Here is a 27,500-nt window from a genome sequence, read left to right as displayed (position 1 = left end):
TGTCTCCAACTCTCAAGCCTGATCTTTTTGCTTCCCTGGCATGGTGGTATTCTATCCTTCTTCTTCCTATGGTTTCTTTGCCTAGGAAATGCAGAGTTCCAACTCTGTCTCTCTGCCTACTGACTGCCAACAACTTTATTTACCAATTAGAACCAACTAGAAGCAGAGATCCTCAGTGTCTCCCAAGCAGGATTCTTGTGTAATTTGGGAACCATATTGCAAGCATTAAATCAAATCCCCACCAGCCAGGTGCTGGCAGAATAAATGATATTATAATTTTTATAGCTCACAATGAAAGAAAAAGGAGATATCCTGTCATGACAAAATCTTATCTTCTCACACGGGGCACCAATGTTGTTAAAAGATGATGTCCCGGGTTTTGGCACTAATGTTAGGAAAAGGATGAGCGAGTCTAGGAGATATGGCCCATGGAAGTGCGGTGAGCCCTGGGGGCAAGGGAGATGCTGGGGGCGGGGGGTCTCATGTTGGGAATCTCTTCCCCCTGAGGGACCAGCCACATGATGGTATAATATGGAATATATATATATATATATATATATATATATATATATATATATATATATAGAGAGAGAGAGAGAGAGAGAGAGAGAGAGGAATGGAGGAGTAGAGGAGTAGAGGCTGGACATAAGCATGTGGAGAGGGGGAGAAGGGAAGGGGAAGAGGAGGGGTAAGAGGGGGAGAGCAAGGCTGTAAGAGCGCAAGAGAACAAGAAAGAGAGGAGAGGGCAAGCAGCTCCTTTTATAGTGTCAGGTCACTGGAGTGAAGCATACCTGGCTATCGCCAGGTAACTGAGGGGTGAGATATACCTGGTCGTTGCTAGGTAACTGAGGGGTGGGGTTTACAGAATCACAATACTTGTTATCTATATTGTAGAAAAATTTTAATAGAAATTAGAATCTAGAAATATGGAACCATTGGTAGGAGGTGTGACAGTATTCTTAAGAATAACTTTTAAGTGCTAAAATTACCTTTGGTAAACATATAGATCAGCTATAAAATTTTATACACTCTGTTCCTGACTCAAGATTATAAGAATAGTCTGGGGCTGGAAAGATGAACTCAGGACCTCTGGAAGGGCAGTCAGTGCTCTTAACCACTAAGCCATCTTTCCAGCCCAATCATGAAGGTTTTAAACAATGATAAGCAAATAATAATATTAATTATTCTGATAGAGCTATACAGACTGACGTTGCCCACACTGGTACTGTCACCGAGCCTCGGATAGAGGCCTGGGGGATTGAAAAAGAAGAACACACACACACACACACACACACACACACACACACACACACACACACAAGGGTCACTCAATAATGGGTGAATGCCAACCAGGCTTTACTGGGGACTGCTTTTATATGGGGTGAACAATGAAGGAGGAGGCCAGGTACAGTTAAGAGTGTGAAAAACAGGATGTTTTCAGGGTAAAGATATCTCGGATGGAACCACAAGGGATACAAGGAAGAAGTTCTTAGCAAAACAAGCTGGGGGAGGGAAAATAAGGCCAAGCTCCAATGGCAGGTTACAACAGTTCCCCTTTTATATTATATAAAAGACAAATTTGTAGAGGGGAAGTAGAGGCTCAAATAAGTAAAAAAGTGGCATAACTTTAATTTCAAGCAGCAACTTGTCTTAGGATCAACCTGGAGGTCCAAAATCCTTGTCCGTCTCTGGGTACCCTGCCAGTCTTCAGAGCCCCTGTCTTATGTGGGCCTGGTCTCAGAAGGTTGCCCATCCTTAGCTAACTGCTTGTCGTTATGGCCACAATTTTTCTGTGGTCCAAAATGTTATATTGGCCTCGCCTGGCGTCAAGAGAACGTGCTTCACAGAGGATCCAGGACAGCTATAACAAGCTCTTCTTGCAGTCTCAGCTGCACCTCATGACCTTGTCTCATATGAAGGAGGGAAGGAGCATGGAACCCAGCTCTGGACAAATTGGATGCTCGAAATAAGCTATGGAGCACAGGCATGGTAAAGGAATAGAGAATAAAGGTCAAGAGGAAAAAGGTTCTAGCATGCGGTGTCAATGAAATCTCTTCTGTCATGAAGGATGTGGTACTGTTGTCTCACCATCATCAATTGAAAAGCTGCAAATTCACTTCTCAAAATACCTAGAAACTTATTAAAAAGAACTGGTCCAAACATAAGAATATGGTAAATGCTGGTCATACCCACAAATAAAAGTGAAATCATAACAGTTATAAATAAATTATTACATCAATTTATGCCCACTTGTATAATTATGGGTTTCAAGTCTTTAAGTATTTTCCTTATATTGGTACCTGTAATCTTAAAGAGTTTGAGAAATAAGTACACTTTATGTTCATCAACTTTAGAAGCCAATTTAAGGTTTCTGTTCAAGCTCTCTTGCTGAGTTGCTGAGGCCGTTCTTTCTTATTACCAAGTGCTCAGGTTGAAAGACCTCCGAAGGGAGACCCTCACTCAAATCTCAGGAGAGGCGCGCACCCAGCTAGGCACCGAGACCAGACTTGCTGCAATCGCATGAGGAAGTTTATTGAAAGTGAAAGAGTGAGATCTCAGGCCAGCATGCTGGGGTCGAGACTCATACACCACGCAGGGGTAGAGGAGTTCGACGCCGGCCTGAACTTGTAACAGGCTTATAAAGGCAAAAATCACAAAGGAGGGGGAGGACAGGGAAAATGAGGAAATTCATAAGGGAAGAATCATACATTTTTTATCAGTACACCCCCAGGCACACCTAGGGCGTTGGAACATTCCACAGAGGTCATCCGGACCTTCTGTGGTATTTTGGGGACTCAAATCTCAAGAAAGTGGGATTTCCTGGGAGCGGCAGAGGAAATCCCTAGGGCAAGGAATCAGTGTCCTTTGACAACCTTTTACTCTTCATTCCCCCGTTTTTCTTTTTGTAAAAAGCTCTAATCTTAGAGCGATCCCTCAGCTTCTTGTAATATCTGGTATTGTTGTCTTAGGACCATTACCTGTACAGCACTCACCCTTTCTTTTATAAAAGTCACCAGTCTATTGAGGATGCATGGCCCAAAGGTTAGGATTAGCATTAAAATGAGTAAAGGTCCGACCAAAGCAGAGACTATCATAGAGAACCAGGGTGACCAGTTAAACCAATTTTCATACCATCCTTGGTATGTTTCTCTTTCTTTTTTTCTCTAAGCTTTGCCATAGAATCTCTTATGACACCAGTATGATCTACGCAAAAGCAACATTCTTCTTTTAGGGCATCACAGAGCCCTCCTTCCTTTAGAAAAAGCAGATCTAATCCCCTCCTGTTCTGTAGCACTACCTCTGATAATGAAGTCAATGACTTTTCTAGTTTGGTTATGGACTGTTCTAATGCTCCCAGGTCCGCGTCCATAGCTGCTCTGAGTTCATTATAGTAGTAAGGTTGTTGGATGAGGGCAGCTGCCCCTGTTCCGATTCCTGCTGCCACTCCAAGTCCTAACAAGACAGCTAAGGTCAAAGTATCAGCGGTTTAAAACAACAAATGCACTATCAAGCAGATTGAACAGGCGGTCCTCAGTTCTCATAGGGAGATAGGAGGGTGTGGTCAAAAGGGGATACAAGTCCTCCTTTGGTGACAGAGTGAGACAAGGAGGTCTCTCAGGCCTGGGTGCAGGGTTATCAAGCACCGAATTGGGGCCTACGGGTCATGTGGGCGGACTCTCTATCTTTATCTTAATAACAAAAATGAATCTAGGGTCCCCTCTGCCAGTATAGACTCTCCATCCCCAACGGTTTCTTCTTACCCACTGACGATCTTGTTTTCCCTATGGGGTGAAGCTGATATTTAGAGGGTTACAATAACTGTCTTTGCACGGTCCCTGAGGGCTACCGGAGCTTTCAGAGGCACACCCAGTCCTATAAGCCAGGTATTTGGATGGATCTCTTTCCCCTTTCTCTGGCTCCCCTGGCCTACGACCCTTTTAGATCCCAAGTGGAGGAAGGGTTCCAGTAGGCTTCTCCAGTGGTCTCACATCCCCATTTACTACAAAAATAGTCTGAGGCCCCTCTCTTCATTTCCCTGGTGTGTCCCTGTCCGGGGCAGACATAGAAGTCTGCTGCCTGAAGGTTGGCTCGGTAAAACTGTCCTGAACACCCCAACGTGATCCCTATGCCATGAGGGACACACTGTTCTTCTGGGGGTGGCTTTTCTAAATTGGTATAACTGGAAAGATCCCAGGCCATAGAGCCGGCTGCTAACTTACAGACATTGGGTGCAAGATCAGGCCACCAAGTCCAAGGGGGTGCACTGCGGTTGTTGACCACACGACGTTGCCCACTTCATTAAGCACTTCTCAGGTTAATTTTTGAGGGGCATGGGGGTTATTACCCAAGGTTGGGGCTACGACGAAGGTGCAGCTTAAGAGAATTGTCACCAGCTGCCACTGTACCCAAGCAGCAATCCCGTTGACCTTGACTGCCGAGGGGGTAGTCAACAGCACCAGGTAGTGTCCCTTCCACCGGGGCTCAGGCGTGCCAGCGCAATGTCATCTGACCAGGACTGAGTCTCTGACCTGGAACCCGTGGGGCACTGCGGTGGTTCCTGGAGTGTAGGCTTCTTTGATTCGACTCCAGATCTGTGTTTTAATAACTTCTAAGGCCTTTAAGTGGGCAAATAGAGCAGAGGAGGAGGGGGAGTTAGTGCCAGGATCCAGTAACCCGCATGACTCCATTAAGGGGGGCGGTCCCCCATGTAGGATTTCATAAGGGGTAAGGCCGAAACGCCCCGGCAAGTTTTGGACTCTAAGAAGGACAAAGGGGAGGAGGGTCACCCAGTCTTTACCGCCGGTCTCAATAGCTAATTTAGTAAGGGTCTCTTTTAGAGTTCTATTCATTCTTTCTACCTGTCCTGAGCTCTGGGGTCTGTAAGCACAATGTAATTTCCAATTAGTCCCCAATAAACAAGCTAATATCTAACTTACCTGGGCAACACGGATGGCCCATTGTCTGATCCAATTACCTTAGGGGTGCCAAACCTAGGGAAGATCTCTTCTGGAATCTTCTTAGCTATGACCGCTGCTGCCATTTCTCTCTTTGTGGGGAGGCTTTTACCCGCCCAGAAAATGTATCTATAAAGACTAATAGATACTTATATCTATATCTTCTTGGCTCAGTTCTGTAAAATCTACTTCTCAGTAAACCTCAGGTCTATCTTCTCTCCTTCCTGTCTCATGCCCCCTTTGATACGGGGTGCTAACGCACCACTAGCCTGGACTTTCAGCTCCATATGGGCAGGGGCTGGTTCTTAGCCTCTCTCATTCCTGCAGTCTCCACCCAGGCCTGAGGATATGCCTGCAGCCACCAGTCCATCTGATCTGAGGCAGGCTGTTTAGAGTTGGTACTTGTCCTCCAACTGGATGGTTAGAACCTGCACAGGCTCCCCTTCTGGACCTCTAACCTGTGGTCCATCAGAGTGGAAGTGAATCTGTGCCCCATCTTAGTCAGGAGGTCTCCCCAACAGGGTGCAGGGACAGTCTGGCATTACAATGAATAAGTGGGATACCCGGCCCACTCCGAGATCCACAGATCTTTCGGTAGTCCATAAATATTTAAAACTTTGGAGCCACATGTCCGGGGCTTCTGTTGCTGGTGTCCCCTTTTTTTTTGTTGGGACAATTTTTTTGTCTCAGTGGCCTTCTTCTTTATAGTAAGCACATTGACCTTTGTCAAGAGGCTCCCTCCTAGTGCCAGACTTGATTCCTAACTCCCTGGCCCTTCACTACTGTGGCCAAAATCCTACAAATTCCTTTTTTGTCTACTACCCTCCGGTCCTCTCTTTCCTCTGCCTTCTGCTTCTCTCTTTCTCGCTTCTCTTCCTCAGTCTCCTCCTTATGAAACACTTTCTCTGATTCCTTCACCAAATCCTGCAAGGTATAGTTTTGGAACCCCTCTAGCCATTGTAACTTTCTCTTAATATCTGATGCTGGCTGCTGTATAAAGGCCATAGCCACCTCTGCCTGCTGACCCTCAGAGGTTGGGTCAAGTTATAACCCCTGTCAAGAAACACAGACAGCGGTTCAACAGGTCCCTGAAGAACCTCTCTTACCTTAGCCAATTTCGTGGGTCACCTTGCGGCTCCCTTGAGACCTGCCACTAGAGCCCGGCGGTGGACCGTGAGACGCTCCTTACCTTCTGCAGAGTTGTAATCCTAGTCAGGGAGGATCAAGGGAAAAGCTGCATCTATAAGATTAGGGAGATTGGTGGGGGTCCCATCTGGTCCTGGAACATTTTTTCTAGCTTCCAGGAGGATCCTCTCCCTCTCTTCCATAGTAAAGAGGACCTGCAAAAGCTGCTGGCAGTTGTCCCAAGTGGGCTGATGAGAAAACATCAGGGACTCAAGGAGTCCCGTCAGGCCCGAGGGGTCCTCAGAAAAAGAGGGGTGGTTAGTTTTCCAGTTATACATATCGGCTGATGAAAACGGCCAATACTGTAGCAGGACTAGTTCTCCCGGAGCTGGGGCAGGTCCATAAGCCTGTAATGGTAGGGCAATAAATAGCAGAGCCAAGCTCCGTGCCATTTCCCCCTGGGCTTCGAATCCGGGGGCTTCGGGTCCCGGCCGCTGGTCCTGTTTCAGAGGCCGTCTGGGAGTCAGTGGGAGTCGGCGCCTGTGGGGGACTTGCATGAGAAGCCAGTTAAGGGTATGGGGGTGGAGGGTTGTCGAGGAGAAGAAAACCATCATCAATTTCAGGATAGTCTGCGTGGGGGCCGATGGAGCAGGTGCCAGCTTGTTCGAGGCCACGGCCACCGTTGCCGTTTCTGCCCCCGCTGTACAGGGTCTCACCCAGGATGTCGGGTTTTGGACCAGGTCCTCCCACACGATGATGTATGGAACCTGATCGGGGTGTCCCCCTGAAGCCTGAAAAACAATTCGCTTAACAGCGGAGATAAGAGATAGATTAAAAGTTCCCTCCGAAGGCCATCCTACGCCAAAACTCGGCCATTTGGAGGAGCAGAAAGTTTGCCACGGTCCTTTCCTGACTTCAACAGAAAGATTATGGGCCCTTGTCTTAACGTCCGTCCAATGGTTCAAAGTCAGTGTTAGTGGGGTTGTCACAGTCTGGCCAATTTCTAGTTCTGACACACACACACAAAACACTCATAGATACTACAAAACAGAGAGACAAAGTCAGTCGTCGACCTCGAGTCGACCTTAAATCCCGAAAAGAGCCAGATGGCCCAGAATTGGCCCTCTGACACAGATCGTCAAGGAGAAAAACTGATCTCCCGACTTTTTCCGTGGGGGTCCACCAGGCGTCCCTGGTCCTCCCCCGGTCCTCCTGTGACGTCTCCCAGGGCGAGCAAATGGTGGAGCCTGGACACGTCTATCCCCGTCCACTCCGCTCCTCCCTTGGAAGAGCAGACTCGGTTAGAGCGTTTGCGAATACCGAACTGCGATCGCACCAGACCTCTGAACAAATCACAAACACAGAATCACAATCTGGACAATCCACAAACACAGAATCACCATCTGCAAACACAGAGTCACAACAGGACAACAAGGAAAGAAAGGAAAGAAAATCCTTACCTCCAAGTAGGTCTAGGGCCCCTGGGTGGTCGCGCAAATCCCGGACGAGCCCCCAAATGAAAGACCTCCCAAGGGAGACCCTCACTCAAATCTCAGGAGAGGCGCGCACCCAGCTAGGCACCGAGACCAGACTTGCTGCAATCGCATGAGGAAGTTTATTGAAAGTGAAACAGAGTGAGATCTCAGGCCAGCATGCTGGGGTCGAGATTCATACACCACGCAGGGGTAGAGGAGTTCGACCCCGGCCTGAACTTGTAACAGGCTTATAAAGGCAAAAATCACAAAGGAGGGGGAGGACAGGGGGAATGAGGAAATTCATAAGGGGAAGAATCATACATTTTTTATCAGTACACTTCCAGGCACACCTAGGGCGTTGGAACATTCCACAGAGGTCATCCGGACCTTCTGTGGTATTTTGGGAACTCAAATCTCAAGAAAGTGGGATTTCCTGGGAGCGGCAGAGGAAATCCCTAGGGCAAGGAATCAGTGTCCTTTGACAACCTTTTACTCTTCAAGGTCATAGACCGGTCTGTGAGCTCCTCAGGGCCCGGGCCAACCAAGGCTGCCAGCAGGTCTCTAGCTGAGCTAAACTATTAACTTCAGGTGTAGGGACCCAAATGCCTGCTTTCTATCTTTAATTTTACTTTTCTAGACATGAGTTAAAACTAAAGAGACAAACACATAATGTTTTCTTTTGAACATGAAACACAAGTAACACTTAAACAAAGAAAACATGGACACAAATTGACCCACGTGGATGGACAGACAGCTTGGCATGCCAAGAGACAAACACACAAGAGAAGAGAACTACATGTGTCGACAGGACCCTGATATCCTTTTTAAGGGAACGAGAACCAGAACTAGACATATCTCCAGTGGGATCCAGAGAGTCAGGACGTCTCCTGATCTTCTGCTCCTGCTTGAAGAACTCTGGAACAGTTTATGTTCTTTTTCCCCCTCTTTCTCCAAGTCCTCCCAGAAAAGGGAGAGGACTGTTTCTCTGTTGTTTGAGCATAGGCTGGAGGGGCCGAAGGAGCACGACCCTCTCTGGAGAAAATCCATTTTTATTTTTTAATTTACATTTGTCCAATTTCTTTTCTAGGCTCCTAATTTCTTCTTCGAGTTTAGACTCTTCCTCGCTTTCACTTTCACTGTCTCCTGACTCATCAGAAGTATCTGCCGAAGTGACAAATTTCTTTGTCTATTCATTTTGAACAGTCTCAAAAGTTCTTTCCATTTCGGCCCTAATTTCTCTTATTTTAGCATTATCACTTAGGAGAGCATCTTTCACCAACCTCCAAAGAAAGAAATTGGTGACTGCTAACAATACAGAGGAACTCATCATCCCCATTTTAGTTTCACTTTAAGAAGATTAGAAAATAATAACCTTTTAATGCTTTCCCCCCAATGCGTCCCCCCTTTTACTTACAATTGCCAGTTCCCGGGAATGATCCCGTGAGGTTTTCCTCAGTTTCCGATCCTAGTGGAACCTCCAGATGACAACGCCTGCACCACTACTGTCACCAAGCCTTGGACAGAGGCCTGGGGGATTGAAAAAGAAACACACACACACACACACACACACACACACACACACACACACACACAAAGGTCACTCAACAATGGGTGAATGCCAACCAGGCTTTACTCAGGATTGTTTTTATATGGGGTGAACAACGAAGTTTGAGGAGGCCAGGTGCAGTTAAGAGTGTGCAAAACAGGATGTTTTCAGGGTAAAGATAGCTCAGACAGAACCATGACAGATACAAGGAAGGAGTTCTTAGCAATACAAGTGGGGGAAGGGAAAATAAGGTCAGGCTCCAATGGCGGGTTACAACACAGACTGTGAACCTACAGATACCATTCTGTGAAGTGGAAGTTTTGAAAGAGTTAAAATTTTTAAGTTGGCCCCACTGACCCTGCCTTGTGGACAAGTATGTCTCAAGGCTAAGAACAAAATAACATGTTCAAAGAAATGGTCCAACCCCAGACTATCTGGACTCAATAAGGTCTAGCTCCGCAGTCCTGAGAAAAACAAATATGAAGGTCAGTGTGCCCCAAAATAGAGTGGCCTAGAGTTAAATGGTGTTCAAAATAGACAGAGTGTACCAATTTAAATGAACCAGTAAAATTGCTACGCTCTTGTTGCTAACTGGTTATGTGATTTTCCCTATAAATACTTCTCCCCATTTGAGTTCAGGGTAGACTACTCTATCTCCTTCATGAGATACATGTCGTCCGCAGAGCTCTGGAATAAACCTTTTGCCTAAGTGCAGCAAGATTGGCTCTCCGTGAGTTCTTAGGTTCACGTTCCCTTGGTACTTGAGTGTGGGGCTTCCCCAATTTGGGGGTCTTTCAGTTTCTGATTATTAAAAAAAAACCAAAAACCAAAAACCAAAAAACAAAACCTCAGTTGTGTCACAGGATTTTTTTTTTTTTTTTTCTGGAAGCTGTCTTGTGAGAAGGTCATGTGATGCTTTTCTGGAAGCTGTCTTGTGAAAGGTCATATGATATTTTTCTGAAAACAGACACTTGAAAGGGTGGTGATGTTTAAAAAAAATGTAAGTGGAACTCCTGCAGACAGTGAAAGGAAAAGCATCAAGTACCCTTCCCCCAAGACAGTTTTTAGAAAAACATCATGTGACACAACAGTCTTTAAAAGAAACCAGAAACTTCCACTTCAGTTCTGTGCTTTGTAGCTATGTGTGATTGTTTAAATTTTTCAGATAACAAAGATTGTAGCTGACATAATCTTTTTGTTTCTGCTTTCCACAGTTCAGTAAGTGGTCAGGAGTAGGGATCTGCTTGCCTAATGTTATGGTTAAAGCGACCTCCCTGTTGTGGGACCCTGCTGCCATCAGGTGGTGATAGTCACTTAATGACTTCTGATGTGAAATAAAATTCCTTTATCAGACTCCAAAGACTGAGAGTTGTGCACAAAAATCCATGGAGGCTTAGCATGGTGACACACAGCTTTAAACCCAGTGTTTAAAAGGCAGAGGCAAGTAGATTTTTATGAATTCAAGACTAACCTGGTTTATATAGCGAGTTTCAGGACAGCTAGGACTATATAGTGAGACAAAGAAATAAAAAAACGAAGAAGCAAAATAAAACACCAGAATTTTTACTTCCTTTCATTTTTATAAAAAGTCAAGAAATTGTACTGATATTGAATATATCAGTTGTATTCAGAATTTATTCTGAATGTATTCTAGGTCTCTGCTCTGTATCACCTTCTCAGGGAAAAGCTGAAGCCCCATGTTGTTATCAAACTTAGAGTTTACAGCCTATGCCCCAAACCAGTTATCTGTCCTCATTAGGCCAAATAAATGAGTCAAATTAATAGCAGAAATTAGAAATACCCTCACAGTTATGCCCAATGCTGTTTTCTTTAAGGTGATTTCAAGTACATTCAAGTTGACAATAAAGATTAATCAGTGTTTATTTGTCTCTGTCAATGTAAATAAAATGAAAATATAGAATACCGTTATAAGACTGTAAGACTCAAGTTGAGCCTTAACTACCTGAAGACTCCCTTGAATGAGATTGGAGACTAATGCAAAAGCAAGAGGTGTATTGCTGTTCCAGCATGGTGGGGCTGACCTACATACAGTGGAGAGGTGACCCCAAGATATTCATTAGCACAGTTTTTATACATTTCCTAAAGAGTGGGCTATAGTGATGGTGATTGGACATGTATGCATTGGTGGGTTCAGTTGACCTTTAAGGTGATTGGCTGCCACCAACATGGCCACAACAGGGCCTTTGACCTACATTCCAGGGATTGCTATTAGGTAAGTGTGGAGAGCATTTATGGCACCTCTGAACAGTTGAGGGTGGAGTAATATTAATATTAATATTATCCCAGGACATCTTGGAGCTGGCCAAGGCAGGAATCTGGCAGTGTGCTACGCCCTGTAAGGGCTAGTATCTGTAGCTCTAGGCAAGCTTTCAAGAATGGGACTATAAAGAAGTACATCCACGTCTGAAATTCAGGGCAGGGCTTTTAAGAATGTGGCATAGGGAAGTACATTCGTATTTGAAGCTCCAGGCAGTATCCTTAGGAATGCAGCTCTGGGCAGGGCAGATTTCGGGATGTAGGCACAGCAGTATCTATTTTTGTCTTGGACCTTTTTCACCTGACTTCCAGTAAGATGTTTACAGGATCTTTGGTTGTTAAGTTGCTTGGTCCCTGTCTCAGAACAGATGTTACTTTTTTGCATGTAATTAAAGTGATTTAAAAAGAGATGGATTAAACCAAGCTTCTATTTGGCCATGAAGCTTAGGTCTCAAGTTGGGCCGAAGTCATGCTGCAACTTTAACTAACCATATCTCCTTTTTTTTTTTTCAATCCTCGCTCTGGCTCTGGGGGATCCCTGTTGTTTACCCGAGCTGGTCTAGGACAGATAAGGATGGAACACTTCTTCCTGGGAGGAGGGGCTGCTTGGTGCCCTGGAGACATTCCAGGAACTGTGGCTAGATAAGATTGGGGCATTCCTTCTTGGCAGGGAGGAGTTATTGGTGCCCTGAGGCTGAGATTACTAGCCCTTTCCTTTCATTAAAACAACAACAACAACAATAATAATAATAATAATCAATAGAACAACTATTATTGCCACATCTTTGGCTTCCTCGTAAATGTGAAAGTGACCAAGAGAATATCCAGGGACACAAGCATGGTGAGATGGTGCTCCGAGTAGCCAGGGAACAGAGAGGTCTGTGCCTAGCACATGGAAAGTGCACTCCACACACCCGCAGTTGGTTCAGGGAAGCAGGTACCCTGCTTTGGGGTGTCTATTTCCAGCAGGCAACTCGTGAGTGCAGAACAGACGTTCAGGCCATCTGCCACCAGGAACAGCAGAGACCCAGCGACACAGGCCTAGAGAGGCGTTCCGAGTAGCAAGGGAGCAGAGAGGTCTCTGCTGAGCACTCGGAAAGTGCAACCACCCTGGTTGGTTCAGGGAAGCAGGAACCCTGCTTTGGGGTGTCTGTTTCCAGCCTGCAGCCGATGCATGCAGAACAGATGCTCAGGCCATCTGCCACCAGGAACAGTGGGAATCCAGGGACACAGGCCTGGTGAGACTGTGCTCTGAGTAGCCAAAGAACAGAGAGGTCTGTGCCAAGCACACAGAAAATGCACCTACCCCCTTGCTCCCCGATTGGTTCAGGGGAGCAGGAACCCTGCTTTGGGGTATGTGTTTCCAGCTCGTACATACAGAACAGGCGCTCAGGTCATCTACCACCAGGAACAGTGGAGATCCAGGAACACAGGCCAGGTACAAGGGAAAGACGAGAACCAATCACTGACAACAAGTCCATGTATAATAACAGACAACAAGATGGCAAGAGGAAAACAAAAGAACGTACCCCAGGGAAACCAAGACAACCTGGCAACACCAGAACCCAGCTCTCCCATCACAGCAAACAGCAGAATACCCAACACTCCAGAAAAAGAAGACTCAGACGCGAAATCAAACCTCAAGATGATAATAGAGATCCTTAAACAAGAATGGAAGGAAAAGCATAAAGAATTAGAAGCTTTTAAAGAGGAAACAAGAAAAACACTCAAAGAACTAGAGGAGAACAGAACCAAAGAGATGAAGGAATGAAGAAGGAATTTAAAACGGAAATGGAAACAATAAAGAAAACACTAAAAGAGACAACCCTAGAGGTAGAAAACCTAAAAACGAAATCAGGAGTCACAGATGCAAGCATCTCCAACAAACTACAAGAGATGGAAAAGACAATCTCGGGACTGAAGACAACATTGAAAACAGACAAAACAGTCAGAGAAGATGCAAAAACCAAAAAGCTCCTAACCCAAAATGTCCAGGAGATCCAGGACACAATGAGAAAATCAAACCTAAGGATAATAGGGATAGAAGAGGGTGAAGAATATCAACTAAGAGGCACAGTAAATATCTTTAACAAAATCTTGAAAGAAAACTTCCTTACCCTTAAGAATGAGATGACCATGAGCATAAAAGAAGCCTACAGAACTCCAAATAGAATGGACCAGAAAAGAAATTCCTCCTGACACATAATAGTCAAAACACCAAGTGCCCAAAGCAAAGAAAGAATACTAAAAGCAGTAAGGGAAAAAGGTCATGTAACATATAAAGGCAGATCAATCAGAATTACACTCGATTTCTCAACAGAGACTATGAAAGCTAGAAGATCCTGGACAGACATCATGCAGACCCTAAGAGAACACAAGTGTCAGCCCAAGCTGCTGTGCCCAGCAATACTCTCAATCACCATAGATGGGGAGACCAAGATATTCCAAGACAAAACTAAATTTACTCAATATCTGACCACAAACCCAGCACAACAACAAATTATAGGTGGAAAACCCAATACAAGGAGGGAAACTACACTCTAGTGAAAACAAGAAAACTTCCTAAGGAAGAAAGGCACACAGGCACAATTCTACCTCCAAAAGCAAAAATAGCAGGAAACAGCAACCACTATTCCTTGATATCTGTTAACATAAATGGACTCAATTCCCCAATAAAAAGATATAGGCTATGAGACTGGATACATAAACAAAACCCAGCATTTTTCTGCATACAGGAAACTCATCTCAGAGACAAAGACAGACACTATCTCAGAGTAAAAGGCTGGGAAAAAACTTTCCAAGCAAACGGCCCCAAGAAGCAAGCTAGAGTGGCCATTCTAATATCGAATAAAGTAGATTTTCAACCAAAGGTTATCCAAAAAGATAAGGAAGGACACTTTTTACTCATTACAGCGGAAATTTGTCAGGAGGAACTCTCAATCTTTAACATATATGGTCCAAATACAAGAGTACCCATATTCATAAAAGAAACCCTACTAAAGCTCAAAAAATACATTGCACCCCACACAATAATAGTGGGAGACCTCAATATCCCACTCTCACCAATGGACAGATCATGGAAACAGAAACTGAACAAGGACACAGTAAAAGTAGCAGAGGCTATGAACCAATTGGAATTAATAGATATCTACAGAACATATCATCCTAAGACAAAAGAATACACCTTCTTCTCAGCACCTCACGGCACCTGCTCCAAAATTGACCACATAATTGGACACAGAACGAGCCTCAATAGATACAAGAAGATTGAAATACTCCCATCCATCCTTTCAGATCACCATGGTCTAAGGCTGGTCTTTAATAACAAAGACAACAAAAAGCCCTGTACACAAAGAAACCAAACAATGCTCTATTAAACGGTAGCAGGGTCAAAAAAGAGATAAAGAAAGAAATTAAGGATTTTCTAGAATTCAATGAAAATGAAAACACGACACACCCAAACCTATGGGATGCAATGAAAGCAGTACTGAGAGGAAAACTCATATCTCTGAGTGCTTCCAAAAAGGAACTGGAGAGAGCATACACTAGCAACTTGACAGCACAGTTGAAAGCTCTAAAACAAAAGGAAGGAGATACACCCAAGAGGAGTAGATGGCAAGAAATATTCAAACTTAGAGCAGAAATAGACCAAATAGAAACAAAAAGAACCATTCAAAGAATCAACAAAACCAAGAGCTGGTTCTTTGAGGAAATTAACAAGATTGATAAACCCTAGCCAGACTAACTAGAGGGCAAAGACAGAGTATCCAAATTAACAAAATCAGAAATGAAAGTGGAGACATAATAACTGAAACTGAGGAAATTCAAGAAATCATCAGATCCTACTATAAAAACCTATACTCAACAAAGCTGGAAAACCTGGAGGAAATGGATGAATTCCTAGACAGATACCAGGTAGTAAAGTTAAATGAGGACCAGCTAACCCATCTAAATAATCCCATAACACCTAAAGAAATGGAAGCAGTCATCAAAAGCCTCCCAACCAAAAAAAGCACAGATCCAGATGGGTTCAGTGCAGAATATTATCATACATTTATTGATGACCTAACTCTCCAAACTATTTCACAAAATAAGATCAGATGGAACACTACCTAACTTATTTTTTGAAGCTACAATAACCCTCGTTCCTAAACCACACAAAGACCCTACAAGGAAAGAGAATTTCAGACCAATCTCACTTATGAACATTGCTGCAAAAATACTCACCAAAATCCTTGCAAACCGAATCCAAGAACACATCAAAATGATCAATTACCATGATCAAGTAGGCTTCATCCCTTGGATGCAGGGATGGTTTAATATACGGAAATCCATCAACGGACTCCACCATATAAACAAACTCAAAGAAAAAAACCACATGGTCATCTCACTAGATGTGAAGAAAGCATTTGACAAAATTCAACACCCCTTCATGTTAAAAGTCTTAGAAAGAACAGGAACCCAAGGCCCATACTTAAACACAATAAAAGCAATATACAGCAAACCAACAGCCAACATCAAACTTAACAGTGGCATAATTGAAACAATCCCACTAAAATCAGTGACTTGACAAGGCTACCCACTCTCCCCCTACCCATTCAACATAGTACTGGAAGTCCTGGCCGGGGCAATTAGACAGCAAAAGGAAATCAAAGGGATACAAATTGGAAAGGTAGAATTAAAACATCACTGTTTGCAGATGACATGATAGTGTACTTAAGTGACCCCAAAAATTCCACCAGAGAACTTTTACAGCTGATAAACAAGTTCAGCAAAGTGGCTGGATATAAAATTAACTCAAACAAATCAGTAGCCTTCCTCTACTCAAAGGACAAACATGCAGAGAAAGAAATTAGGGAAAAGATACCCTTCACAATAGTCACAAAAAGTATGAAATACCTTGGTGTAACTCTACGTAAGTAAGTGAAGGACCTGTATGACAAGAACTTCAAACCTCTAAAGAAGGAAATCGAGGAAGATCTCAGAAAATGGAAAGATCTCCCATGCTCATGGATTAAAAGGATCAACATTGTAAAAATGGCCATCTTACCAAAAGCAATCTACAGATTCAGTGCAATCCCCATCAAAATTCCAACCCAATTCTTCATAGAGTTGGAAAGAGCAATGTGCAATTTTATCTGGAATAACAAAAGACCTAGAATAGCGAAATCTATCCTCAACAACAAGAAAACATCTATGGGAATCACTATCCCTTACCTCAAGCTATATTACAAAGCAATTGTGCTAAAAACGGCATGATACTGGTACAGAGATAGGCAAGTGGATCTATGGAATAGAATAGAAGATCCAGAAATGAGCCCTCACATATATGGTCACTTGATTTTTGACAAAGGAGCTGTAAACATCCAATGGAGAAAGGATAGCCTCTTTAACAAATGGTGTTGATCAAACTTGTGGGGAGCCGAATGCGGACGCCATTACAAGATGGCGCTGGCTCTCTCATGGCTTGAGGTAAACAATTCCATATATAGTAATGTTCTTGTTGGCTAAGGCGCTGCACCCTTCTCATGCGCAGTATATAACCTATCTCCGGCCAATCCCGAGGCCTCTGGTGTCAGCAGACTGGTGACAACCAATCATGGCAAGCCTTGTATGAACTTCTCCCTATATAAGCGGACAGCTAGGGTAGTTCGGGCCCCTTGCTTCCTGCTCTCCCCTTCAATCAAGAGGCTCCCACAATAAAGCGTGATCTGAGAAGAATCCTCTGGTGGTGGTTGTCTTTCCTCGCTGGTCGAGGAACGTGCCACACCAACTGGCACTGAGCATGCAGAAGAATGAAAATAGACCCTTTTTTAGCTCCTTGTATAAAGCTCAAGTGCAAGTGGATCAAAGATCTCCACATTAAACCAGGTACACTGAAACTATTAGAAGAGAAAGTAGAGAAAGCCTTAGAACACATAGGCACAGGAGAAAATTCCCTGAACAGAACACCAATGGCTCATGCATGCTCTAACGTCAAATATTGACAAATGGAACTTAATGAGATTGCAAAGTTTCTGTAAGGCTAAGGACACTGTCAAGAAAATAAAACGGCAGCCAACTGATTGGGAAAAGATCTTTACCAACCCCACATCAGATAGAGGCCTAATATCCAAGGTATACAAAGAACTCAAGAAGCTAGACGCCACAGAATCAAACAACCCTATTGAAAAATGGGGTACAGAGCTATATAATAAGTTCTCAATTGAGGAGTATTGAATGACTGAGAAGCATCTAAGTAAGTGCTCAACATCATTATCCATTAGGGAAATGCAAATCAAACCAACCCTGAGATTCCACCTCACACCAGTGAGATGGCTAAGATAAAAAATTCAGATGACAGCAGATGCTGGTGAGGATTTGGAGAAAGAGAACCACTCTCCACTGTTGGTGGGATTGTAAACTTGTACAACCACTCTGGAAATCAGTCTGGCGATTCCTCAGAAAATTGGACATAGTACTACCTAAAGACCCAGTTATTCCACGTCTGGGCATTTACCCCAGAGAAGCTCCAACATACAACTATTACACATTCACCACAATGTTCATAGCAGCTCTATTTATAATAATCAGAAGCTGTAAAGAACCCAGATGTCCTTCAGTAGATGAATGGATACAAAAATTGTGGTATATTTACACAATGGAGTACTATTCAGCTATCAGAAACAATGACTTTATGAAATTCTTTTTTTTTTTTTAAGATTTTACTTATTTTATGTGAGTACACTGTAGCTGTCTTCAGACACACCAGAAGAGGGCATTAGATCCCATTACAGATGGTTGTGAGCCACCATGTGGTTGCTGGGAATTGAACTCAGGACCTCTGAAAGAGCAGTCAGTGCTCTTAACCGCTGAGCCATCTCTCCAGCCCGACTTTATGAAATTCTTAAGAAAATGGATGCATCTAGCGAATATCTAGCGAATATCTTCCTGAGTGAGATAACCCAGTCACAAAAGAACAGACATAATATGCAGTCACTGATAATTGGATACTAACCTCAGGAAGCTCTGAACATCCCAGAAACAACTCACAGACTATTTGAAGTTCAAGAAAAAAAAAAAAAAAAAAAAAAAAAAAAAGAAGAAGAAAATAAAAAACCATTATGCATTACACACCAAGAAAACTTTGACTAATTCTAGGTTACCTCTTGTTTTACATGTACTTTATGCTCATTGTAACTAGTAAGATCTTAATGCACACTATCAAACCTTAAAAAAACCAAGTAGTGACAAAAATGTATTCGTATACTTTTATGCAAAAATGCTCAAAATCTGTACATTTATCTTTGTTTTTTTGTTCAATTAAAAACAAATGAAGAAAAAAAAGAAAGTGACCAAGATAATTCTCATTTATAACAACATTTCAAGTATATAATATGAGTTTGATAACAAGAAATTTGAAAAGTCGGAGAGATGGTTCAGTGATAAGAGCACTTACTACTCTTTCATAGGAACCATGTTCAGTTCTCAGGACCTTGAAGGACAACTGCCTGTTATTCTAGCTCCAGGGGAACTAATAACCCCTTCTGCACATCTGTGGCATTAAAGATTCTTAAGCTTGGTCAGAAATGTTTTGTTTCAGAAATGTTGTTTTAAACTTAGGACAAATAGTTGAATTGCCTGCTTAACATATTAAAACAGACATGGCCTCCAGGTTTCCCCAGAATTCCTTAGTCCCTACCTGTTACAAGGGTATGACTGGTATACCCTGCCCTATACCCTGAACTCTCTAGTCTAGAGTCGGGCTTCCTTTCCCCCGGAGACTCTTCCATAATCTAGCCATTTTTGTTATCCACTCTGCCTTAGGATTTTTATTGTGAAGAGTCACCATGACCACTGAAGGGCCCAACCTAACATTACAAATTCCATTTTGTATCCAGATTCCTTCAGGTTAAACTTAGGAACTGGAAAAAACCACAACTTGTTTCAGGAACCAAGACACCTTCTAGCAAAAGCCACAACTTTCCTAATAACAGATACTCTTCCATAACTTCTATCAACACAGAAAGATATGCTGCTCTGGATCTCCATGTTGGCACATGCACTTCAGGAGTTATCTTGAAATCCAGCTGTTTCTCTAAGGAAAACATCCTAATCATACTTGGTGAGTTCCAGGCCAATGAGAGAACCTGTCTCAAAAAAAAAAAAAAAAAAAAAAAAAAAAAAAAAAAAAAGTGTATGGCTTGAATGGTATTTGAGATTGTCTTCTACTCCTACAAGTATGTACACACATGTTCACATATACATGTACATACATGTGCCCCCATGTGGGAACATGTACATATACAATTCTTAGTGAATGGATGGATTACTTTTGAGGCAGGGTCTTATTACATAGTACTTGAATTAAATATCCTCCTGATTCTACTTCCTGAGTTCTGGAGTCACAAGTACACACCACAATGCCAAGTATGGCTAGCATTTTATTTCATGGGCTTGTATAAACCAGGCTCTTGTTAATCTAAGTGGGACCTTCATGACTGTTCAGACTAGTTAAGATTCATCTGTAGGGAGCCATGCCTGAGAACCATGCTTAAGAAAATGGCTGCACAGCAGCCACCTTAGAACTGGTCAATGCAGTACCTACACCCCCACCCGTGAGAGCCTGACCTTTCCGAGGAATACCACAATGAGATTCTGCCGAGATTAGCTGCTAGGCGGCAAGATAAGATATCCTGAAACGCATACCTGACTGTTAACCTGTAACTTGCAGCACCACCCTCTTCCTGTCACGTAGATGCTGTAAAAATGCCACTGCACCCTGCTTCCCCCTTTTTGCCCAGCCTATATAAGCTGTAAGCACCAAACCCTCAATGAAGCCTTGACACCATCTAGACTGACTCTTGTCATTCTTTTCGCTCTTGGCTTCCTTTCTCTCTTGCCCCCATGACTTTCAGGACAAAGGCCTCTTCGGGACCCTGAATAACTGGACCTGCTGGTCGGGTCATTCATCTCCTAGTCTGGGATTCCCAAAGGATTTACTTACTCAAAATCTGACTTGGGAAAGATAATTGTGATGTATGCAACACTTCCCGGCCCCCTTCAAATCGAATGGAGGATGACCCACTATAAAAGGTTGCTTGAGTGTAAAACTGAGTATATGTGAAATTTCTCAAGCCTAAGCCTGGCATGTATGTGGTATATTTTCTTTTAAATTTTTCTACTGCTCAGTCAAAAAGTGGCAGCAGGGGCTACAGTATTTACCTAACCATTATTTGCTAGTAGCTCCCTCTCAGAGACTACTGTATTCTGCTTTTCTAGTGGAGCAGAATTGGCTCCTGGCACCCATGTCAAACAGCTCACAGTTGCCTGCAGCTTAAGGTCCAGAGAATCTGGCCTCTGAGACCATGGCATATATTTGGCATGCATTCACATAAATGTACAGACATATGCATAAAAATGTAAAAACCTAAATAAATAAAATGGAAGGGGCTGAGTCATACAAGTCCTATTTAAAACAATCATTTATGATTTTTGTGTCCGGGTCCGTGTGTGTGTGCAAGTCAGAAAATAACCTGCAGGAGTTGGTTCTTTCCTTTTACCATATGGGTCCTGGGAATTTAACTCAGGTCATCAGGCTTTGCAGCAAGAACTTTTCTGTACATCTTGCAAGCCAGTCACTAATTTCTTTGATGGCATATCCTTCCCCAGAAACCTCTTAAATTTTTTTTAGATTATATTTATTTTGTTTTTGTTTGTTTGTTCTTTTAGTGTGTGTGTAAATCATTTCATACATACCAATCATTTTAAGAAGAGAATCGATTATAACCACACTTCCTAAGATAGTAATTAAACAAACTAAAAAATATGTTTGAAAGTTATTTAATAATTTGACAATGCTACCATGCATCCAGAAGGCCAAGGCAAGATTTCTATGAGTTTGAGGCCAGCATGTGCAACACATCAAGAATGCCTCAAAAAAAAAAATAAAATAAAATAAAATAAATAAAAATAAAAATAAAAAAATAAAACCTCAATAATAAAATATCAATTATAGTAACAAATTTATAATCCCTTTACTGACATGTTAATTAACTACTATTGATTCACATTTACATCTTCCAATGGTATTTGCAGTTTTTAATTCACTTTAGAGAAGCTGAGCATAGTATAGTACATGCCTGTAATTTCAGCACATAGGAGACTAAGGCATGAAATTATGAATTTGAGGCTAGCCTAAAGTATATAATAAACTATCAACACCACACCCCCACACACACACGAAACAGAGAAAGAGAGACACATAAAGAGAGAAAGAACTTTGATCTAATAGTGTTATTTGATTTTCAGGAAATACAGCTCAGTCCCTTTTTGAGACAGGAGCTCATGTATTCTAGGCTGGCTTGAACTTCTCATGTAGTTGGAGATTTGAGGATGTACTTAAATTTAAATTACTTATTCCTGCCTTTATCTACCAAAAGTTGGGATTACAGATACGATTCACCACTATTGATTTATGTAGTACAAGAGATTAAACCCAGGGCTTCATGTATACTATGCAAGCACTGAGTCACATCTCAGCCTTTCCTTTCTTTTAAGTAATCAGTTCTTACATTAAACATGGTGTTTGAAACCTCACCTTTTTTTCTATTCTAAAAAACAAATCAGGTTTCGTGTTGAGCTGCCCCGCGATCCTGGAAGCCAGGGCTTAGGGAAGTGCGACTGGCCGCGAAGATGGCCTCCACCACAGTCCTGAGGCGGATAAAGCACAGGGCGCCGCACACCTTCCTCAAGCGCATCTTGAAGCAGAAGAAGCCAGGGCTCCATTTGGAGACCCGCTGCGACCTCCTGATCCATTTGAATTGCCTACTCTTTGTTCAGCGATTGGCCAAAGAGTTCAGGACGAATGCTTGTGAAAGTAAATCTGGAGTTATCAAAAAGGATCATGTATTGGCTGCAGCTAAGGTAATTCTGAAGAAGAGCAGAGGTTAGGTGTCGCCATGTGCTTAAAAATTATATGATGTGTTAAGTCATAACAGATCACTTTGTATGTATCAGTTTATATTGTGGATTATTAAAACATTGTGTGTACATTTTATTTCTTTTAAGGAATTATGCTTTATTCATTAATGGAATCTGAGTTTCTTTTGTGATGCTGTGTTGCATAGTGTATCAAAAATGAAATAATTCGATATTGAATAGATTGAAGAGACATGTACTCCTTAAACTGAAATTTATGTTTTTGAATTTAGCCAGAATTATGCAATGAGTTTAATTTCTGAGAAAGTAATGTACAGTAAAATCTGGGTACATTTAAAATATGTTAATTTTGGATGCATTCACAAAGCACTGGTTTGGTATTACACAAGTAGTTACAGTAAAATTTCTTAACTAGAAGATTAAGCATCAGCTAAAATTTTTACAAACTAGTTTCTGTCTGTGAACCACAAGTAAGAAGCCATGAATCAAACTGATGTGTTTCTTCAGTCACAGGATTTAGTAGCTAAGGCATTTTCCCATGGCAGTCTTTTGGAAGCTATTGCATATTACTCAGTTTTCACTTTTAAATTTTTGTTGAGTTAACTTAGATAGGGTATGCAGTCGCAAAGCTAAAGAAACCTTCATTCCACAGTAAACACCCAGGTTCCTCAGTGCTTATATAGAACATATAGTGTAAATATCAAAAGCAAGAATTTGGTAATTGGAACAGTATATATGTAGCTCTGTGCTATCTTATCATGTGTGCAGAGTCATGCAATTATATACGACCAATGTAGAACTCTCCCAGCACCACAGAGAGCCTGCTGATTCTGTCTTACACTCATGCCCTCTGCCAGACTACCTCTCTACCCAGCTGTCCTCCAGCGTTAGTCTCCAGCATAGAAGCACGTGAGAAATAGATACTGGAGATGCTTTTCACTTAGTGTGATGCCCGTGTGTTCTGTCCCGTCCTTGCGTGCTCACTGCTGAGTGATGTGGACGCACCATAGTTGGTATAGCTGTCTGCTTACTGAAGAACTTTGCTTTGTCCAATTTGGGGTTTGCTATAAATAAAATTTCTATGAATGGTTGTAAACACCGTTTTACAATGTGTATAAGGTTTCATTTTTTTTTCTAGAAAAAAAATGCCTAGAAGTTTGCTTGATGGGTCAAATGGCAAGTATATGCTTAACCTTTAAAAAACCGACCAAACAGAAACTAAATACCTAGACTATGGTAGAGCGATTGTATCCACTTTAAATTTTATTTTATTATTTTATTTTATTTTTAAAAAGATTTATTTATTTATTATATATAAGTATGCTGTAGCTGTCCTCAGACACACAAAAGAGGGCATCAGATCCCATTACAAATGGTTGTGAGCCATGATGTGGTTGCTGGGATTTGAACTCAGAACCTCTGGAAGAGCAGTCAGTGATCTTGACCACTGAGCCGTCTCTCCAGCCCATATCTATTTTGTTTTTTTGGAAGATAATTTTGTAATTATATTTATGTGCAGAAAACTTAGTGCACATTTAACCCAGTTTAGTGGTGAGTTCTTTAGCCTTTGCCTTTTCCAGATTGGCAATGCGAGCCACAGATTGAGGACCCAGAAGGTTGCCTCCCCAGTGGGGAGATCCGTATCCACTTTTACTAACAGTGTATGAAAGGAATTTTATTTGCATTCTAGTAAACAATTTTTTGTTATTTTGATTTTTTGACAGGATTATGTAGGTTTAATTTACACACATTGTGCAGTGGCTTTTGTCTGTGCTGGGGTTCCTATTACAAATTGCCATACACCAAGAAGCTTATAAACAAGTTTATTTGTTTCAGTTATGGTGGTGAAAGTCCAAAGATCAGAGTATTCACATAGTCTGATCTCACAGAATTCATAAGTGAGTTCTGATGACATTTATATTACATTATTCAGCTTCAGCTTACAAAGATTTAGGAAATACACATTATATGGGGGAAAGACTGTAGTAATTTTGAAGGATTTTTAAATGTAATTTTTAAGATGTAATCTACAGATAAATACTTTAAAAATTAAAAATAAGAAATAGCCACGTTCTAATGGCATATATTACAGTTTTTATTTAAAAATAAATGTATGCAGTGGCTGAGATGGCTTAGCAGCTAAAGACAGATGTGCCATGCTAGCCTTCTGCTTTAAGTTTGGTACCCAGAAGCCATGTTTAGTAGGAGAGATTCAACTCCCTAAGTTGTTCTTCGACCTCTGTGCCTACCATGGCAGAAATGGATGTACACATGTAGTAGTACTTACATTATATATATATATATATATATATATATATATATATATATATATATATATATATATATATGTAAATATATAAGTATATATATATACATATATACACACACATATGTGTGTGTGTGTGTGTATGTATATCTCCACACAGAATTTTTAACAAAAGCAAATCAAGTTTATTTGCAAAGTGATTGTATCAGATTGGCTTTTTTTTCTTAATAAGTGATTTGCCATATAGGAATCTAAAATGAAACCTTGTGAAATTACGTAGCAAACCCAAGCTAGACTGTATCAGCCACCTGAGTATTAGGGTTAGGGCTAGGGTTAGCCATGTTAGGTTCACTCCCGTCAAACACAAAAGTATAGACAAAACAGAAAATCTTTGTTTTTTAGGCCAGTTGTGAAAAGGTAAAGAAAAAAAATTTTTTTTGTGGAAATTGAATTAGAAACTTGGATGTCAACCTAATATAAAGATCCCTTTCTGTAGAGACTAAAATAGTACACACCACAGAGTATGCAAAAATATACAATACCAAAAAGCCTGTCTGAGCAAGGGGAGGCATTATTTAAAATTAGTAAAAGCAGGTGAGGTGGTTGGTTTTATGTAGTTATTCACAAACAGGAAGAAAAGCCAAGGATAAAGAATCAAGTTTATGTGAAAGAATCAGAACTGGAGAAATAATGTCTGTAGAGGAACTGATTAAAACAATAGTCACCAATGAAATGGAGTCTAAAGTAGGAAAAGGTCAGAAGGTGCCAATTGAGAGTTAAAAATCTCTTGTAAATTTCTACTAGAAAATATTTTAAGTTAATCTTAATTCTCAGAACAAGGAGAGAGATTCTGTGGTCAAGGTTCCCTTTAAAGGCGACATTGCCCATGCCAGATCACAAAGTCAGCAGAAGTGTATCAAAAAAAAAATTCAGACTTGACTTGAAGGCAGAAATAAGTTGACCCAGGGAAAGGGAGGTGCGGAGAGCTCAGTGTTGGAGCTGCGTCTTATTCTGGAAGCTGCCACTTCTCTTTGAAGAGGCCTTGCTCCAGGTCCTACAAGATAGCACACTGTAGAAAGTCCCTAAATACCCTTTAATGTATGGTAATGTAACATTGGAACAGGAAAATGCACACTGTAGTCAATTATAGACTTTCAAGGTAAGGAAACATTTGGAAAAGTAATGTGGTTAAATTACTTATGACATTTTGAAACATGAGCTTTGAAGTCAGAGATCACTACCAAGAGGGGCGTGTGCAAGGCTTTAATGGACAATGGCTTTGCAGATATTTTTTTATTTACCTTTGCTTTCATGAAGTGGTTCTGACAGTCTTCTGTGAGTGGTTCTGTTATCAGGAATATATAGTTGGGATACTTTCATGATCTCTCAGTTTTATATATACTGCTAGTTAGGATTTGACAAAAAACCCACGTTCATCCTGAAGGCTTTCACATGCTGTCAGTACTTGTGTTGTCTTAAGTTAATCTCACAGCTTTGTCTTATATTTCTTTATTATTTTTTTGAATAGAATGTATATTTTTCCAAGGCAAGAGCCTCATTGAAACATCAAAAATGTGCAGGTTTTAAATTCTGAAACAAGAACTTGACTTTGAATGGAAGGTATTGAAGAAGAAGCATTAATTACTCCAATTACACATAGATAGTAAGAATGTACAAGTCTGTGCATATCTTTGCGTGCACATGTGTATGTATATATCCATGGTCTTCCTGAACTCCCAGAATAGCAGGGTTTTGAGAAGCTAACACAAAGATTAATTTAGAAATATTAAATTGGTAACATTGAGTTTATTAATCTTGATGGAATTCTGAACTGAAGAATGTCTTTATTTTATACACATTATTTGTATAAGACTCCTAAAGCAGAGTCACTATTTTACTAAAAAGCCATCTGTAGCATTTACTTATTTTCCCCCTGTTCTTCTCACTTCTGATTTCCTCCTGTGATCTTGTAGTTTTAGTGTTGTTAGGCTTGAACCCAGCGTCTCATGGATGCCCGGGAACTGTGCTACCAGTGAACAGTATTCAATTTCTATTAGAAAGGTTTTTCAGTTAATCGTCAAATTGGGATCTCTGTTCTTGACTTGTTTGAAGCTGTATATAATAAGATAAAGTACCAGAAGGAAAATTTTGTCAAAGACCTATCTCTTGTAAAGTTGGAGTAGCTTTGGCCTGTATGCTTAATTTAACTTTAAAACATTTCTAGTTAATATAAAAATATGCAATAAAGGAAAAGTGACTTGTTCAGTTAAAAAAAAATCAACTCTATCCCCACAGAAGAAAGCTAAACAGCAAGTATTTATTTTTAGGCATCCACAATGCTTGGCAGTATAATTCATTTTGATGCTTAGATGGTCTCATCTTTAATCAAAAAAGCCTGTTTATACCTGCTTTACATTATTTTGTTTTTGTATGTGTCTCCATTATTAACCCTTAATAGTGTCTTTACTTTCTGGCACAACAAACTATTCCAACATCATTTTGTACATTTTTTTGCTCCAGACCTGCATTATATTGGTGCTTTTAGTGACAGTGTTTAATTTTAATGAGTAGCAATATTTTGTTTTGATTTGATTTGAATTTCTCTAATGACTAATAATATTAGTATCTTTTCATCCACCTATTGACTACTCCCATATCTTTGGTGAAAGTGTTCAAATTCCTCATTTAGAAAATTGAAACATCTTTGTTGTTGTTTTTGAGAATGAGTTTTCTGTGTAGCCCTGACTGTCCTGTAACTCACTCTGTAGATCAGGCTGACCTCAAAGATATGTGATTTGCTTTTTGCAAGTGGGATATGAGTAGAACTGACCCAAATAAATTCTTTCCTAAAAGATACAGGCACCAGAGGAAAGAGCTGTTGCCCTTTCTCTTTACCAGGTTGAATATGGGGCATGTTTGGAACAGCTTCCTGACAA

At 41.3% G+C, this 27,500-nt stretch overlaps 1 protein-coding gene across 1 annotated transcript in view; it reads left to right on the top strand.

The window, feature by feature from the left end:
* The window catches only part of LOC308418690 (centromere protein W-like), a gene marked incomplete at its 3' end in the record, with an annotated part of 58,295 nt that extends 35,985 nt beyond the window's left edge, over window positions 1–22,310 (top strand). The window contains exons 2-3 of the mRNA XM_080914107.1: window positions 19,384–19,482; window positions 21,987–22,310. Of these exons, the coding sequence (XP_080770233.1) occupies window positions 22,053–22,310 (258 nt within the window). The 5' untranslated portion in view covers window positions 19,384–19,482; window positions 21,987–22,052. The remainder of the gene's footprint in view (window positions 1–19,383; window positions 19,483–21,986) is intronic.
* Window positions 22,311–27,500: the final 5,190 nt, after the last annotated feature.

The sequence above is a fragment of the Micromys minutus genome (genome assembly GCF_963924665.1).
Source record: "Micromys minutus genome assembly, chromosome: 3".
NCBI classification, from domain to species: domain Eukaryota; kingdom Metazoa; phylum Chordata; class Mammalia; order Rodentia; family Muridae; genus Micromys; species Micromys minutus.
This window is presented reverse-complemented; position numbering and strand designations above follow the sequence as displayed.